General features: G+C 34.5%; 1 protein-coding gene across 3 annotated transcripts in view; it reads right to left on the reverse strand.

Moving 5' to 3' along the window:
• Map2k4 (mitogen-activated protein kinase kinase 4) overlaps positions 1-20,287 on the reverse strand; it is a 125,444-nt gene that overhangs the window by 64,995 nt on the left and 40,162 nt on the right. For all 3 annotated transcript variants that reach the window (XM_026390516.2, XM_026390517.2, XM_026390515.2), the window contains one exon: positions 480-654. In XM_026390516.2, the coding sequence (XP_026246301.1) occupies positions 480-654 (175 nt within the window). The remainder of the gene's footprint in view (positions 1-479; positions 655-20,287) is intronic.

A 20,287-nucleotide genomic window follows, 5' to 3' on the forward strand; every position in this document is an offset into this window, starting at 1 on the left:
TAAACAAACAGAAGCCGAGCCGGTCAGGACAGAGTAAGGTTGAGGTTAGTGGCAACAGCATGTGTATGGTTTCCAGGAAACCTTCAGTAAGACTGCTGTTAGCCCTAGCCCCGCACCTTGCCCAGCCCAATGTGCTGTCTCTTCCTCCAGCTCCCGCCTGGCTCAGAGCAGCACTGCCCTGCTCCCAGGAGTGCAGCAGCCCAGCCTGAACTCACCTTGACAGTGGAAGGGCCAGAAGTTTAAAACCTGTTAATGCATCATGCCAAAAGTTCAATGAACACATACACTCATGTTTCCAGAGAGAGAAAATGTGCCACCAACAAGAAAACCTCAATACAAAACAATCTCAAAGAAGTCAGAAACAATTTTTTAATACCCGTTTTTATCAGAAATACAAGAACAAACAATAGTGGTATCACTGCACCATGAAATTTCACCTAGTGGATTAAAGTACCAAAAATAATCATGGCATCACCTACTTTAACTGCCATTATTTGCCCACTTGGTTTGTGGACCATTTTGTTGACAGAACCATAAGCTCCGCGTCCAATTTCTCCAAGGTCTTTCAAGTCCTCTGCAGTGAAATCCCAGTGCTGTTCAGGGGAGATCTTCAGCTTTCCTGATGACTCAATGCTGTGTGTTCTCAGTCTCTCTCTGTTAAAATATTGGGAAGCAATTTTTCCACATTTTAAATAGGTTTTAACTTTTTTTTTTTTTTTTTAGCTAGCACTGATTAATATGAGGGGGAATCTGTTTTTCTTATAAATTACTTCAACAGTCTGACCTCCAAGTTTTTGGAGGTTTTCTGTGTCATCTTGGTGTTTTTTTTTTTTTTTAATACAACAAATTAAGAAAATTTAAGCAGCTTATACATATAGCATCAATGACATTTATAAAATCAAATTTCCATTTACTGATCAAACTAATGCTATTGGTTTTCATTTCCAAATATTAGATTTTTTTCACACTTTGCAAAACTACATTATCAAGTAAGCATCCCAGGAGCTGTAAACTTCATTTCCAAAAGTGCTTACTCTATCTTATTCAAAGTTAATTATTACAGAACCTCAATTTTTGTTTAATAAAACTGTACCCAAAATTGGCTATATCTTAAAATCACCTGGAGAGATTTTTTTTTTTATTCCAAAGCCCAGGTATCATCCTATGGTAATCAAATCAGAATATCGAAAGATAGGAGTCAAACATTTTTAAATATCCCTCAGTGATTCTGACAATGTTTAGGAAGTAATGCCTTAATATATTGCCCTATTTTTCTTAACACCATGCTGAGGTAGGGAAATAAACAGAAAGATGGCTCTAAGAGAAAATCTGTCATGTGCTAGTCAAAATTAAACTTTTCAGTCTTTGTTCAAGAGATAGAACAATGGGCTGAAAAATGTGTTACTCGTGGAAAAAAGAGCTCATTCATTACAGTTGCATTAAATAAAGTATCACCTCCAAAATCTCAACCTGGAAATCAAAAGATTGACTTCTAACCACACTTTGTAAAAAAATAAATCCAATGAAAAATGTAAAATCAATTTGTCTCTCTCCCTCTACGATTCACATGTGTGCGCGTGTGCATGTAACTATACCAACCTAGCAAACTCAAGGAGTCCATTAAATATAAACCATACTTTTCAATTTCATACTAAATGATCAAGAATCTTTTGAACTCTAATTATTATATAAAACAAAGACAAGATTATATGCTTGAGGGTCCCCCGCCCCAATTTTGGAAAGTTTTCTCCAATCAGTATTGTTTTCCGTAGCCACTTTTAATGTTCCCAAAATTTTTTAATGTTAAAATCTCTCCTCCTGAATAGTCATACATACTAATATTAATAATGACCAACATTCAAGATTATAGTTGAAAAATTAGCACATACCATCTAAATAACTTAGTGAAGCAGAGTTCCAAATAACAGATTCACAGTATTAGTCATAATACAAGCTTCTGTTCACAGGAGTACTTTCCAGTCCAAAATACTCATTCACATTATTGGATACTCTAGCACCCAGAGTTAAAAGAAGCCCAGTGATTAGTGGCATAAGTGACCATATAGGTCAGGGTTGAGGCCAGTACGGACCTTTTAGGATGCGAATTTGATCTAGACAAGGATAGAGGAATTTTCTCAGTAAATTTTTTATAAAGTAGACAACCAGCCAGGAAATATTCTAACAGAAAAGAGTTCCACATATAATAATTATTGTAGTACAATCTCTGGCAAATAAAAATCATCTCCATGGCTCACTTTAATTGTTGGTGAAACATGCAACACCAGCCTATTGCTGATAGTAACTGAAAAAAGTTAATTGAAATTACTCGTGAATTGGAAGCAACATTTTGTAAGTACTGACTATTGCAATAGCTATGGCAGACAGGCTTTAGGTGTTCCCAACATTCCCACCTTTCTGGTTTCACATTTTTGTATAATTCTTCTCTTTGAGTGTGGATGAGACCTGTTACTTCTAACCAACAGAATATGGTAAAGGTGATAGGACATCACAAACATCATTATATTAGTTATATAATGCTTCTTGCTAAAATTCTTGAGAACTGAAATATTCCATTACTAAATAGTATATTTAGTATATTTCATTACTAAATAGTATTCTTGCATAGTATTATGTATTTTGTATAGTATATAAACTGTATACTATTTTGTATATATACACATATATACATATATGTATTTGTATATATATACATATACATATGTATATATATACACACTGTCTACTATACAGAAGACTGCAGTTATAATATTCTATCATTTTAAGATCAAAATTTAGAATCATGGAGTATCCCTGCTAATAGTTTGGCTTACTTTTAGTCTGCTATACAGTTCTTGGATAAAGTCCTTATTTTATTTTATTTTTGAAAGTGAACAGGTTGACAATTAAAAAACATACCAAGTATCTTCTTGGGCTAATGAAAATGTCCAAAAATTGAATGAGGTGTTGGGTACACTACATGGACACATTGAATGTGTGAATTATATGGCAAGTAAATTCTAATTCAATAAAGCTGACAACAAAACAGGTGAACAGGAAAACATAAGTACTACCCAGAGTTCCATGTTTTTCATTTAAATAGGAAAAGAGTTAAGAAAACCACAAAAGCAGGGCAGGGAGGTATGGTTATGACACTACAACATATTCATTCAGTCTTTATTCATACTGGGCTGTCAAGTTTTCCAGTGAAATTTGCACAGCTATGGCTTCAACAGCACAATCTTGATGGTTTCCAAAGAAGGACTACAAGCAGATAAAGCTCTGGACTACCTGAAAGCCTGACCTGAACCTAACCATCAATCAATTTCTGTCCAAAACTACATTATTGGATTAGAAAAGAAAGAATATGAATAGAAAACACCTCCATTGAGACAACTGGTGAAAAGTAAAGATGTAAAGTTTATGTTGTTTTACAATTACATTCCCCACCTCCCCAGTACTTGGAATCAACTCAGGGTCTAAATTACACTAGTCAAGTGCTCTATCATTGAATTGCCCTCCTAACACTATAGATATATTTTTAAAGTGGAAAAAAATTCCTGACTTTCTCTTTGGGATAGTATTTTTCTTAAGAAAAGGACTATTTTATCAAAAAAATAATTCCTAAGTATCTTTTATCTTTCATTTCTTAACTTTCTATGCCATGATTTATACAGATCATCCTTAGCTGACTTCAGTGAATACTCCATAGGATTCCAATCTCCTCTATCAATCTGGGAAACTCCGTTGAGCACCTTTGGCAATAACCACCAGTTGCCAACCAATATCCATCCTCCTCTTTATTCTCAATGAGAACCTCTTTTATTTGGGGCAGTAATGCACATAGCTAAAAGATTATACTTCTCAACTGCTATGGACTGAATTGTGTTCCCTTACAAAATTCACTTGCTGAAGCTCTAACCCCTCATGTGGCTGTAATGAAGACAGGGTCCAAACAGAAGTAATTAAGATTAATGATCCATAATCCAACAGAATTAGTGCCCTCATAAAAGTAGACACCAGTGAGCCTGCTCTCCTCCCACATGCACAAAGAGGTCATATGAGTACTTCATGAGATGATGGTCACCTATAAGCAAGAAACCTACTTTGCTAAAATCTTGATCTTGGACTTCCAGCTTCCATAACTGTGACCAAATATATATATATATATATATATAGAGAGAGAGAGAGAGAGAGAGAGAGAGAGAGCTGACTCAGCTACAAATAAGGTCCCTTTTCTCTTTCCCCATCTTCCTCCTTGTTGCCTGGAATGTCAGTAACAACTAGAGCTCCAGCCACCCTCAATGTCCAAAACTACATTGTTGTCTGATGACAATGAAGCCAGTACACAACCCTAGCCTGCCTATCTCCAGACTTATTTCTGGAAAGAGGAAATAAACTATCTGGTTAAGCCATTATTTGTTTTTTTTTTTTAATTTTGTTTTGTCCTTTTCATGTTTATATGCAAATAAACTCACTTTTAATTAATATGGCCCCTGAAGTTAATTTATTAATCAGTATTGTCAAAGAAGGAGGTAGTGCCCCGCACTCCCAACAACTGGGGAAGCAGTTTGGGCATCACAATGACTGGGAAATAAGATTTGAATTTAGTGGCTGGTGACCAATGATACTAAACCTCTTCAAATGTACAGACTAGTGAAAAAGGAAGCTCTTCCTTCAGTAGAATACTTAACACTGCCCAGATTTTTTTTTTAAGAGCCTTGGTAAATTCCATATCTAATAAATAATTCTTGGTATGCAGAAACGTGGCAGTTTCATATTCTAGAGAAAACACATTCAGAAAAAAACAACTGACACAGATGTTATGGGCATTCAATAGAAGTGAAATGTGTGTGTTTGTAAATTAACTTTTGTTAAACAGGTAAGATTATAGGGTGGCATACTTAAGTGTCTTATTAAAGTACAAAATAATGCATAGATATTATATTTTGAAATCAGAGATATATCTTGCTATGAGAAAATCTGAGATCATCATCTTTGAGCCTACTGTTTGTATTGAAGTCCTTTCTGATTATTTATCTTTTGAATAGAAATGAACAATTTGTCCACTGACTATTCAATACTGTGACTATGTTAGCTGTCACCCTTTGATTGATTCAGACAAATCTATAAATTTCTGAACTCCTACAGATTTTGTTTCAAAAAACAACTGTAATATAATGTTAAGGAACATTAATTAGACTTGAGCACCGAGAAAAGCTGTATATCTACCCACTGTGTCTAAAAAAGCTACCTGGGTGGGGTAGGTGAACTTGTTTAAAAAAAATAAAGTGACATACATACAAGGAGATTACTTGGGTCCAACTCTAGCTACACCCTGTTGCACCCGTACCATCAGCGAAATGCAGTTGTATCTCCTTTGAAATATGTGAACCTGAAATTCTCCTAAAGCTACATAGGTAGCAGATAAATAAAAAGGAAAAACAAAAGTAAAAAATTCTTTTGTATTTTTCAATACCAGGTGTATAGAAAATAGCAAATAACACCTACTGCTTAACAGATCCTGCTTAAAATATTTTAACCAAACAGTCATTAGATAAACTAATGACGATTAATTAGATAAACTAATATCATTGCTGTAATGGCTGCACAGCTCATTTATACTGGTTTTAAAGCACCAGAAGCCAGAGTGCCCACTGTGCCTTGTCAATTGCAGCCTTGTTCCTCAATCTAGTTTGAAAGGTGATCTGAATTAGATGACTCTTTTCAATTGCATTTTGATTTATTATTCTCAGAGCTACACACAATTATCCTATTTGGTAAACAAGTGTTTTCTATTAACTGCCTGAGATAGCACACTTCAGCCCTCCTGGTCCTGATATTTACTTTGTTTTTGCTGCTTTTGCTTACAAGTTCTTTATAACACTATCAACTGTTGTTTTGCATTGCAAATAGTTTTCCAGTTAGTGGTTTACCTTTCAATGTATTTATAAATTTACATATGTAAAATATTCACTAATTTGTATGCCTTTGAATTAATCATTCCCTTTACATTCTTCTATTTCGTATCATGCGGTATCTTTTTTGTTTTTTTTTAATATTCACAGAACAGTTTATTGGCCTATCTTGCCTGGCAAGCATGCAGTTTCATTTGTATTCATGACTATATATAATATGGGTTTCATTCTACCACTGCATATCAGGTTCCTTGCAAAATTTTTTTCCTCGTTTGTTACCTTTTTCAATAATCACATTGCCTATTTATCCAAATCTGTTCCCACCTCAAGATTTTCCAATCCCTTTTTATAAATTCAGTAGCTTTTTCCACACTATTAAGAATGCAAAGCCATTATTAAAATATACATTCATATTGAATCCTGCAAAATATCTTAAAGATACTGTTCCTCAAAGTCATCAAGATATTGTTCACTACTTCCTCAATTCTTACTCCCATATCAGTGTCATAGTGGCAGCTCTGCGTGGTCCCTACAGAGAATCTAGAGCCAAACTTACCCTCACAAATGAAATAACTGGAAAAACTAACAAAGCACATGAGACAATCTTGGTCATCAGGCCATAAAGAGTAGTGGGCCCAGGCACAGTGGTGCAGGCCTATAATCCCAGCTACTCAGGAGACTGAGGCAGGAGGATCCCAAGTTCCAGGCTAGCCTCTGCAACTTAGAGAGATCCTGTTTCAAAATAAAATAAAAATAAAAATAAAAAGGATTGGGGATGTAGCTCAATGGTAGAGTGTCCCTGGGTTCAATCCTCAGTACCACCAAACAAAAAAATAAAGAATGGTAGGACCTAAGAGACTGGAAATATACTAAGTGAGCTCTATAACTGTCCCCAACTTACTGCCTAGAAAATTCGGACTATGACACAGGGAAGGGAGATTCAGGAAGATCTTGGCAGTATCTTGTACTGAGGACATGATTCTGGGAGTCTGGGGAGATCAAGGTAACTAGAGTTAGTACACTGGTTAAGGGAAAGCCACACAAAAAGGCAGAATTCTTCCTAGATCAGTGCATGTTTGTGAGGAACCTATACAAGCTAGAAACCATTAAAAAGATTAGAAGGAATAACACCCAAACACATGTACGAAAATTCCTGTTCCTACCTGATAGGATTTTGCCTTAATTAGTGGGATAAAATCAGTTCTAGACTAGTCTCATCCACAAGAGTTAAAAAACAATACCAGAAAGGATAAAACTATTTCCAAGTAATTTAATCAAAGAACACATCTCATAAATATCTGTAAAAATACAAAAACACCCTGTACCAATAATGTCTGGCATGCAATCCAATGTAAAGAAGCAGGAAAATATAACCAATAATAAAGAGAAAAATAATTAATCAACTGAAACTGACCCCAAAAATACAAAGAATGAATAGATAAGGAAAATACAACTGCATTCCACATGTTCAAGAAATTAAAGGATGAATAGAATATGTTAAATAGGAATACAAGAGATAAAAGAAAGAACCAAATCAAATATTTAGACATAAAAACTCTAAAAGTGGGAGGAAATTTTAGAAATAAAGAATATAATAAGACTTGACTACACGGTGAGAGTTTCAAAGATGTGTATATGTCAAAACTTAGCCAAGTACACTCTTTAAATATATGCAGTTTATTTTAGGTCAATAAACTATACCTCAATAAAATTGAGAGAGACAAAAAGAGAGATCCTCAGCCCTAACTCCACTTCTGTGAAAGAGATTAGTCTATTACTTATATATGGTGGGTTTGAGATATTTAAGTCTCAGTATAGTATCACTTAGAGTCCTCATTGCTTCAGTGGCAAATTCTTCAATCCCCAGTTTCCTTGTTCTCTTAACACTATAACACTGAACTGACAGTTGCAGAAACGAAAATACAACCCTCAAGCCAGGGCCAGTGGCACACACCTGTAGTTCCAGCTACTCAGAAGAATGAGGAAGGAGAATCACAATCACTACAGCCTAAGAGCTTGTGACCAACCTGGGCAACACATTAAGACCCCACCTCAAAATTAAAAACCAAAAAATACAATTCTCAGTCTATAGTGATACTACTATCATTCTCTACTTCTACCTATAACACTTTACTCACAAATGACTAGTTATTGGGGTGGAGGACATGAAAGCAAACAGTCTTTTCAGACTAGTGGCTCAGAGGAGACCAAGTTTCTCAGGCAGTCTCTGATGTAAGAGAAACCCTAGATAAAATTTTTCTTGATTCTGGGTATGTTATTATTAGTAGAGATCCCATAGAAAGTTTTTCACTAAGTTGTCTTAATTTTCAGTGTTTTGTATTTCACTTTTGTTTCTTAAAAATATTTTAGCAGACACTGCTGTTCATACATCATTTTGTATCACAAACCTGAAATTGCATATACTAAACACTTTTAGTTTGCTTGAGACTTACTTTTCCTTAATAATTTGTAGCTGATTTTATAATGTGAATGTCTTTTTAACATTGTAACCATTCTCAAGTCTACTTATATACAAGTAATATCCAGAAAAAAGACTTTATAGAAATAAATTTTATTTACAAACACATTATTTTACATCGGACATAAACCTTGAAATGGGATGTTTTATTTTATTTTTTTGTTGTTGTTTTGCTTTTTTTATTTTTTGCTTGTTTTGTTTGGTTGTTTGGTGTTGAGGATTGACACCAACAGTGCTCTACCATTGAACTACATCACCAGCTCTTTATTTATTTATTTTTATTTTGAGATAGGATCTCACTAAGTTGCCCAGGCTAGTCTTAAACTTGAAATCCTCCTATCTCAGTCTTCTGATTAGCTGGGATTACAGGTTTGCACCACCACACTCAAAAGAAATTTAGGATATTTCTGAGCACCTTATACTGCTTGAATTTTAGCTTGCATATATGAACTATGACCAACCAGCTTAACTTAATCACAAATGATGTTTTAATATTATTTCCTCACAATATTTTTTTTATCACATACTCATGATTCTAACAGAAAAAAGTTAAAGTATGATTATAGTTGGATTCAAGGGAATCTGAATTTTTCTATGAAGATATTTAGGCTTAATCATAATATTCAAGACCATGTACAAATGTTTTGTTAAAGAAGAAAACTCAATCCCATGTCTTCCTACTGTCTCAATCTGGTGTTGAGGATATACATGTCATAGGCTAATAAAATTCAATTGGAAAGGAAGCATATTTTATTAGTCTTGTCTTTTTAGGAAACTCTCCCCAAAAACCTTGGATTGGGCTTCACGTTGCCCCCCTGTACTCACGTATGTTGAAGGCAAAACATACCCAGCCTCCCATGGCAAATCTCTCATCTACAATCCCAGTAACATTTTCAAAAAAAAAATATGTTAGGCTAGTTTGGTACTGCTTACCCTTAGCAATCCCTAATTTTGATAATTACTTCTAATCATTTTTGCTTAATTCTATGGATATCTCTATAAAGTTTTGATATCAGAGGTTTTGTTTTAAGCATAGAGGTGAGGATATAGACTAGCAAATTACAGAATGAGGAAGGTTTTCTCTGCTGGCACCACTGGAATCCCTTGCTTATTATTTGATTCTTTATCATACCCATGTAGAACTATTTAAATATTTCAAAATATGCCCAAATATGCTAGATAAGATTTCCAAGGAATGCCAGCCTAGATATATCTATTATCATAACTATGCCTTACAAATGTGCCCATATAATAAGAGGAAAGAGGTAGAAACAGGCCTTCTTTCCTGCCTAAATTAATAGTTTTTATACTGCCACAATACAGTACAAAGGCCAATAGGAACCAATTCATAGGCTCACTCCTCTATACACTGGTATATACATTCTATACTGCCATTCTACCACTTACTTATTGTGTACTTCTTTTGAATCCTATTTTTTCCCACTGCTATAACCATAAGTCTCATCCCTCAAAACTGATTCTTATTTTGGTGCCAAGCATTTTTCATTAAAATTCCAAATTCATTGTTTTTTTTAGGGGTGAGAGTTGGGAAGACATGAAGAGATCAGAGAACAATATGAAGTTGGACGTGCTAGTCTTCATCATTTCCCTGTAAACAGTTTACTAGTTTTTCTCTTACTATCTCTATTCTATTGATTATATTTGTATGATACAGACTGTGTTCTATAGTTTTAACTATGCCTATATTGTTCTGTCCTTGAAAAGTGAATTTAATATCTTCTCTGGACGTTCAGCACATCTCCTGCAGAGTACATTCTTCATAGGATTCCAAAGGAAACTTGCCAGAAACTGGCTATCCTTAACATAGAATATAGTTTAAAAAATCAAAACCTAGTTCTTCAATAGCATTGGGGAACTGTAATGCACTTTCCCCACCCCACTCCACACACATACATATTCATTCAGAATCTCGGAATATAACCTTATCTTCACAAATGTTAAAGATCTTGAAAAAAGATCATCCTGAATAAGGGTGGAACCTAACTACAATAAGGATTATCCTTATAAAAAAAAATGACTGAAAAAGAAAAGGTAAGAGAAACACAGACATAAGGAAGATAATCAAGTGAAGATGAAGGCAGGATTGCAATTATGCTGCCACAAGCCAAGGGACACTCAGAACTTCCAAAAGAAGGAAGAAGAGGGGAAGAGGATCCTCCTCTAGAGTCTGCCAATACCTTAATTTTGGATTTCTGGCTTCTAGAACTATGAGGGAATTAAACTTCTGTTGGGTTAAGAAACCAGCAATTTGTTAGACCAACCTTAGGAAATCAATACATCATCATAAGTTCCAAACTTCTTCTATGAAGAACCAGATGGTAAACTGGGCACAGTGTCACACATCTGTAATCCCAGCAGCTCGGGAGGCTGAGACAGTAGGATCAAGAGTTCAAAGCCAGCCTCAGCAAAAGTAAGGCACTAATAAGCAACTCAGTGAGACCCTGTCTCTAAATAAAATATAAAATAGGGCTGGGGAAGTGGCTCAGTGATCAAGTGCCCGTGAGTTCAATCCCCAGTACAAAAAAAAAAATAACCAGATGGTAAATATCTTAGGCTTTATAGACAATACAATCTCTGTTGCAAATATGCAACCAGATGAGTGTGGCTATATTCCTGTAAAACTTTACTTACAAAAATAAGCAGGCCAGATTTAGCACATGAGCTGTAGTTTCCTGACATGATATAACTCATACTTAAATTTTAGCTACACATCTAGATCATACCAATCAATTAAATAATCTAAAACCTATATTCATTTTCTATACACTTTTTCTCTTTCAGAGAAAGAGAAACCCTACCTACTCAAATCCTACAGTTTTTATTTCCAAAATTTAATCTCAAAATACATTTCAGACTTTTTCTTTAATCCCCCCACCAAGTCAACAAAGAGTAGGATCAGGGTTCTGGTAGCCTTCCCCAGACTCTTCCATCACTAAGGTAAGTACAATAAGAAGGCAGTAGTCTTCTTTAACACCTTGGCCATCTCACATATCTACATATTCCTCAGCAGTTAACAGCTAATTACCTCCACTGACCTCTTCATTCTGGACGTGAGAATGTGATTTCTCAAACATACCAATACCAACTATCTTTCCTTTGATATATGTATTCTTATGCCCAGCGCCACCATCCATAAGAACCTTTATTATCCAATGAATCTGAAGTATGCTTTCTCTTCTTGTTTCATTATCACTTTCTTCTACCCGACTTATGTTGATTTCCTCCCAATGCTATCAAGCATATTTTCCTTCCCAAAGCATTTCTTCCTTCTTTTTCCTTAAACAACCTTAATTTTATCAAGCCAGCATTTACTCAAACCGTTTTACTCTGTCTTCAGCATATATAAAACTGTTAATCTTCCTTATGTAGGAAAATAAACATAACACATACCCTGCATACCACTGCAACTGCTCTTCTGTGTCCACACGTTAAGATCTCTGGATGAATACTGCTTTTTGCATCCTTCTGCAATGCAGCTCTGTTAATTCCGGAAATTTCCACAGTAAACTCAGTCTGTCAGTTACCATGGAAACTGCCTGCTTCCTGGCACTACTAGCAAAATGAGTATCTTTGCCTAAATCTAAAATGAGGCAAAAGGAAAAACTGAAAAAAGAAAAATGTCCAAAAGAATTGCTCAAACACTTCAAAGAGAAATTTTCACATGCTAATATATTCTGAATGTATTAGAAAAATTAGGCCTGCAGTATTTTAAAGCAATACTGATTTAAGAAGAAAAAATACGTATTTTTATAGTCAAGAGTAATATTAAAGAGGACAAGGAGAACATTCATGGTTGTACCTTACTGCCATAGACTACATATTCCCTAGGAGCTAATCCTATGTCAGTATACTCAGAGCTTACCATTATAATAGTTTTTATGGGCTATGCTTCATATAGAAAATGTTAGGAAAGCTGCCATAAACCAACAGGCTATATGTTTTCTTAGCATCATTTCCTTATTTGGGCCCCAAACTCCAAAGGTGGTTAAAAACCCCGTCCCCATTCTCCAAGTATATAAGAAGTCGGAGTAGTTAAAAGTATATCTCAGGGGACTGGGGTTGCACCTCAGTGGTAGAGTGCTTGTCTAACATGCACAAGACCCTGGGTTTGATTCCTAGCACTGCAAAAACATTAATGTTGCATTCAATTTCAACATGGCTAGTGAGACCTAACTAATCCAGTCCTAAATTAATTTAAAAAAAAAAAAAAGTGTATCTCAGAATTTTCTATTGACAAAGTAGCCTTACTAGTACTCTCAGAACATTAGACATAGCTGACCGTAATCTCTTTCCACCTGCTCTTAGAAAACAGTGCTGGATTTCCATAAAACCAAACACAATTGATTTGTTTCCTCTCAAGCATCTTTCTTTTTCCCTGTCCCTTCAACCTTTAAATGTTACATTTTCTGTGCTCAGTCCTGTATCCAATTATCTCATCAAAATACATATTTACTCTGTTCCCAGGCAGCCTTATAATCTATATGCTGACAATTCTTTAACTTTGTATCTCCAACTTACAATCCTTCCTCTGGCACCAGACTTAATTTGATAACCAAAGTATGCAATATTGATATACTGAATATATATATATATATATATATATATATATATATATATATATATCTTGATATTGCATACTTTGGTGTAGCTTTGATACACACACACACACACACATATATATATATACATATATACATACATACATAGACACACACACATATGTATTTTTTCTTCATATCTCTAATAGGATATTTCACAGGAATCTCATACTTATCTAAAATTGAACTCTTGTTCTTTTATTTATATCCCTTCATCCACAAATGTTCCTTAGTAGTATGACAAATAAATCCATTCATTAAATCCAACATTTGTCAGATACTATAAACACCTTCCCCTTTTCACCACCCATATTCAAATTATTATTGATGTTTGTTAATTGTACCCTTTGGAGTGTTCCCATTTCTATCTCCATTATCATCAATCTAATTTCATCATCACCCATCAAATTTCAGTCATAAGACCAGAGCCTTATTAGGGTCCCCTAATGCCTCCTTCTAATATGATTTCAATACAGCAGCCAGAACAATCACCTTGGAATGTGTATCAAATGGTACCACTCACCAGTTTATAACCTGTCTATAAGTTCCCTCTGCAGTTTGGATTTCATCCCAATTTTTTTTTTTAACAAAGCACTACATTATGAGGCCCATCTCTCCATGCCTGACTACCTCTTCATCTTTTTAATCATACATACTTTTCCTTCCTTATTCAATCATTTTCTAAATTGGCATTCTTTTCATTCTATGAAAAGCCTAATCTTTCCCATGCTGACAATTTAAAATACTTCTATTGCCTCCATTTGGAACACTTCCTTCAATGAATCTAGTAAAAACTCACTCAGATTTAGAGGCCTTTACTGTATCTCTACTCAAAAAATTAGGCTGGCCCTCATTTTAGTCTTTGTTTGTTGGGGGGAGGGTCAGTACTTAGAACTTAGTCCAGGGGAACTCTATCACTGAGCTACACCCTGACCCCTTTTTATTAAGACAAGGTCTCACTAAGTTGCCAAGGCTGGCCTCAAACTTGTGATTGTTCTGCCTTAGTCTCCTGACTAGCTGTAACTCTGGGCACACACCACCATGCCCAGTTATACATAATCTTGATGTTTGCATCTACCTCTAAACCTTAAGCTTCATTTAGTAGCAATAATATCTCATTTTCAACAAGAAATGCCCAAGCCAACACCACAATAACTCGCAGATGGTGGGCATTCAACAAATTTATGACAAAACATATGCTGGGCTGCTTTGGTTTCTGATGCTATCAGTTGCTCCCAACTCTCAAATGTTCTCCTAGACTCTATATCTCAATATCCATTCCCCAGACTCTCCTTTTTTGCATCCACTCAAGCTCCAAGATAAGGAAAAATTATCTGACCATGGTAGCTCCTCTGTCAGGAAAGAGGTAATAGGAACCATCTGTGTAAAGCCACAAGGTTCTCTACATCAGTGATCCTTGATGAGGGATAATTTTGTATCCCAGAGGTCATTTGGCAATGTCTGAAGATATTTTGTTACAACTCAGGGAGGCAGGTGCTACTGACATCTAGTGGGTAGAGTCCAGGGATGGTGCTACATTTCCTACAATGCACAGAAGGGCCACCACAACACTCTTCCAGTCTCAAATGTCCATAATGCCAAGACTGACAAGATACAAATACTTTAAGTTTCTCCTAAGATAGAAGAGCCAAGAAACTACCAATCTATAAAGGAAAAAATATGTTTTAATTAAACACACACACACTCCACCAGCAAAAACTCTTCTTAAAGAGTAAAAACATTTTTAATTCAAAATAAAAAAATACAGTTACTTTTAAGGAATTAGCTTAACACATAATACACCTACACAATTTAATAAATGCTGTATAACGTTAAGAAGAAGGTAAATACTAATTTAAAAATATCTTTGCGATGTACTAAGAAAAAAATCAAGTTACAAAGCGGTATTGAATAAAGCTTTTTGTGAAGATTTTTAAATAAGCTTAAAAACTTATCACTTTTACTTATTGATTAAATGAAATCTTAGCAAACTTTTAAAAATATGTAATTGGATACTTTTATTGTATATTTTAATAAGTTTTATACATTCTGGTACCTAATAAGTTTTAGGTACACAAAAACATATTATAATTAACAGGTTTATCTTTGGAGAGAAATATCAAGGGCATGAAGCTTACCTTTTATCTGATAATTTTCTGAACCAACTGAATACTCTTACCAGAAGCCTATGTCATTCATTTTTTAAACATAGCATAAACTATCGCTATAGATAGTAAGATTATGGGCTATACTGGGTTCCTTCATTATACTTTTCTTTATTAAAAAAGGAGAGAAACACTAGATTTTTTTTTTTTTTTGAGATGGGGTCTTGCTATGATGCTCAGGTGAGTGGGCCTGAAATTCTAGGGCTCAAGTGATCCTCTTACTTTACCTCCCAAGTAGCTGAGACTACAAGAGTCAGCCACCACACCCAGCTCATAAATATTCTTTCTAAAGCACAATAAAATGAATATGCTCCCACAAGTCATCTAGGGAAATCCAACTGCTTAGAGGTGGTCTATACTTGTCGTAATACAGCAAATTACTCTAGGTTAATCTTCACAATACATTCAAAATACTTCTTAAAGATTTTATTTTTTTAATAATTTTTTTAGTCATTGCTGGACCTTTATTTTTAATTTATTTATTTGTATGTGGTGCTGAGAATTGAACCCAGGGCCTCACATGTGCCAGGCAAGCACTCTACCTGTGAGCTACCACCCCAGCCCCAAGATTTTATGTTTCCAATACCATGACAAGGGGAAAAAACAGAAACAAAATTTGTCACAATACTATTCTATAGGCATAAGAGCTGAATTCAATGCAACTCTGTGTTAACATATGTATCATCAAGTATCTAGAGTGCTAAAACACGCAGGTCCTTTGAGAACAAGGACAGAAAACCACAATTACAACCTATTCATATAACTTTGTTATCATTCTGGCTTTTTTTTAATTGAAGTATTGCTTACATACAGTGAAATCCAAAATTATACGCATACAGTCCAATGATTGAGTTCTGACAAAGGAATACAGCCTTATAAACTTGTAAGATATAACACTCTACCACCCCCAGAAAGTTCACTTTAGCCATTCTTGTCAATCTCCCCAAGGCAAGTACTATTCTGATCTTAATCACCACAGATCAGTTTTGCCTGTTCTGAAATTTCACATACACAGAATCAAACAGTGTGTTCCTTTTTGTGTATTGCTATTGCTTCTCAACATTTTTGGATGGGCACCGATGTGGTTGTGAATATTGTTATACTGTCCATTTTATTGGTGAAGAGTTATTTACTGAATTATATGCCACAGTTGTTTATCCTTTCTGAACATTTGGGTTCTTTCTAGTTTGGGGTCTATTATGAATAAAGTTTTTATGAACATTTGTATAGGAGTTTTTTAGAAGACATTTTCAACCTTTGTAAATAAAAAGTAGAATTGCTAGATCAAGAGGTAGGTTAGGATAGACTTTCTATTGTATTTATATACAGTCTTAACTTTTAGCCATTGGGGGGAAATACAGTAGTACTACCTTATTTTAATTTGCTAACATTGTTAAGCCATGTTTTTCATGTATTTATTATCCATTCCTACACCTTCTTTGTGAAATGTCTATTCAATTCTTTAACCCAGTTTTGAAACTTGGAAGTTGTAGTAGTTCATTACATACACAAAAGTCCTTTGTCAAGTATATGCACTCAATATTTTCTCTTGATTATATGACTTGCATATATATGTTTCTTAGAAATGTTTGATGAGCATTAAAATTTTATTTTGGTAAAAATCCTGTGAAGTAACTATACATATGTATTTGTGTGTCCACTAGACTTTCTATTCTATTTCACTGATCTATTTCTCTATTTCTTATCCTTCCACAAAGCTTTAATTATTGCAGCCTTATAGTAAACACTGAAATCAACTTATTCTTTTACAATTATTTTGTGTGTTTGTGATATTGAGGATTCAATGTAAGGGTGCTTACCACTGAGCTACATTCCCAGGCCTTTTTTATTTTCAGAGTCTTACTAACTTTCTAAGGCTTTCCTCAACCTTGTGGTCCTCTTGCCTCAGCCGACTATTCTATGTCCTTTAATTTTTCATGTGAATTACAGAATCAAAATATCAAATTACATATATTTTTAAAAGTTTGCTAAGATTTCATTGAATCAAGAAGTTAAAGTGTTAAGAACAGATATACTACTGATATTAACTTCCAATACATAAAAATGGCATCTTCTTTGTTGTTGTTTTTTCAGTGGTGCTAGGAATCAAACCCAGGGCCATCCACATGTTAGACAAGCACTCTACCACTAAGCTATACTTCCAGCCTCAGAGTGTAGAATAGTGATCCATGTTTTCAAGTTTTTACCTCTCAGAAAGAAAAATCTTAAGGTACTTTTCTTTAAATGTATCCCTAACTATTTTAAGCTTTTTCAAGATGCTACAATCATTCTGAAACTTTATTTTCCATGTTTTTTTTTTTAACTAATAAACCTTTTTTTAAAATTTGATTTGGAGGCTGGGGTTGTGGCTTAGTGATAGAGCACTTGCCTGGTACATGCAAGGCCCTGGGTTCAATCCTCAGCACCACATAAAAAGAAATAAATAAAATAAAGGTATTTGCCCAAATACAACTAAAAAATAAATATTTAAAATACAAATTTGATTTGGTATGATCTTCGGATATCCTGTGATTTTGCTAAGGCCACTGAATAAGTCTAGTAATTCTGGTAGACTAGGATTTATTACATGTACCATCTTATCATCTGTTCAAAAACATACTGGCTTGATCTTTCATTACAATCTTTAGGTCTTCTAATTCTTTTTCTTGTTTTATTACTGGCTAGGACCTTAAGTAAAATGAGAAAGAACTGGTGAGTATAAACTTTCTTGCCTGGTTATCAATCAGGAATAAGGCAAAGAATCTTTCATCACTAGTATGATATTAACTATAGGTTTTTATTGTAGATGCCAACTAACAGACTGAGAAATATTTCCTTCTATTCCTAATTTAGTCAAGAAATTTTTTTTGGTGAATATTGAATGTTGTCCAATACTTCTTCCATGTCTACTAAAATGTTTAGAAGCTTTTTCTCTCTTACTATATTAAGAAGTATATCAATGGATTATACTGATCATTTTCAAATGCCTAATTGAAATGAATTTCATTTGGTTGTGATATGCTATCCTTTCTATACATTGCTGAGAATTTTCAAATAGATGTTCATTAAGCATAGTGGTCTATAATTTTCTTTTTTATATAATGTCCTTGTCTTGTTTTTATATCAGAATTATGTTAATTTTATAAAAACATGTTGAGAAATGTTCCCTAACACAATTTCTGAAAATTTTTGTAGATTTGACATTTTTTTTCTTTTTTTCAGTGTTAGGGATGGAAACCAGGCTTTCACACATACCTGGCAAGCACAGTTTACCCAATAAGCTACACTTTACCCAGTGAGCTACACCTAAGCCATTTATTTCTTCTTTTAATATTTGATAAAATTTACCAGGAAAGCCACATAGCCCCCCACACTTCCTTTGTGGGAATGATTTTAACTATAAATTCAATTTTGTTTTACAGATGAAGAGATTTGGCTTTTTCATTTTTCAATAACTCTGACTAATAAAGGTTGGTTAATTTGTTGGCATAAAGTTATAATTTGATTTCCATAATATGCTCTTGTGTTCAGGGGATCTGTGATGATATGCCCTCCTTCATTCCTGACAATGATAACTTAGATTTCCTCTTTTCTTTGCTATGTCTTGTTAAAGGTACGTCACTTTTACTGATCTTTCCAAGAAACAACTTTTGAAATGGTTAATATTCTTTACTCTTCATCCATTCTCTATTTCATTGATTTCTGTTCTTAACCTTTATCTTCTACCTACTTATGTATTTAATTCATTCTTCTTTTCCTTAAAGTTATTTATTACTCTTCTAATGATTCTATGTTGTTCATTGCCTAGGCATTTCAATATTTAGCAACAACATCACATTCTTTTCCTGATTCATTCAGAACCATAATCATTTCCTCAACTGGGTTTAATTCATGTCTGTTCCATTAAAAACACAATTCCTAAATTAAGAAATATTTAAATTTGGGCATGCAACTCAGTGACAGAATACTTGACTTAGCAAGCACAAAGCCCTTTTTTTTTTTTTTTGGTTCAATCCTCAGAACCAAAACAAAACAAATATGTGTGTGTGTGAGATCAGTTATAAAAGGGTATAATTCCTTTAGTCAATAAGTTTAATTTTAAAAGCCCATTTAATAGAGAGATTTCCAAATAAATATGCCTTTAGTCTTCCCTTGCTTCTGAAGCATATTTTCACAGGATTCAAACTTACAGTGTAAAAGAGAAAAGGAGAAGAGGCAACACTAAAGATGAAACAGCAATAAATTTTTGGAAGAGCAAAAGTAAAAAACTATAAAACCCACAAAAGTGCATGAATGAAGATTAGGGTTAAGGGCTCAATTTAATGACATTATTAAAATTCTATGTAAGAAGCAATTAGATCCTTAGATGGCCTCAACCAGGGGATGGTCCCTCTTTTGCCTCAGTAGGTGACACAAGGCTATTAATTCTAGAGAAACTACCCTGAAAAAATACCAGAGTGTTATGATTTGATTATGAGATCTCCCACAAAAAGCTTATGTGTCAGTGCATGGAGGAATGTTCAGAGGTGAAATGATTTATATATGATAAGAACTATAAACTCATCAATGCATTAATTCATGATGGATTAATAATTTGTATGAACTACTACAAGGTAGTAACTACAGGCAGGTGTAGTTATGACTGGGTATGATTGGAAGGTGTGCACATGGAGATATATTTTTGTCCCTGGCCCCAGGAGCGCGCACGCGCTCGGGCTCTCTCTCTCTCTCTGCTTGTTGGGTGTCATGAGCATCTTTCCTCCTCCATGAGGCTTTGCCTTATCTCAGTTCTGGAGCAACAAAGTCAGCCTACCATGGACTGAACCTCTGAAACTGTGAACTACAATATACTTTTCTTCCTCTAAATTTTTCTTCTCAGATATTTTGGTCACAGCAATGAAAAGCTGACTAACAGGCACAGAGAAGAAATACAGTAAGGTGGATTGTATAAAAGCAAAGGAGATATACCACACCTTCTTTGCTTAGTATGAGTCCCAGAATTTTAGCAGCTGGATATATACAACTAGGTTTAGCAACATAGTCTACACCCTATCCAACTCTTATGTACCCTTAAACACAGACAAGAAAAAAAGAGTAGACTAGCCCAAG

This window comes from Urocitellus parryii, chromosome 7 (assembly GCF_045843805.1).
Source record: "Urocitellus parryii isolate mUroPar1 chromosome 7, mUroPar1.hap1, whole genome shotgun sequence".
Lineage (NCBI taxonomy): Eukaryota > Metazoa > Chordata > Mammalia > Rodentia > Sciuridae > Urocitellus > Urocitellus parryii.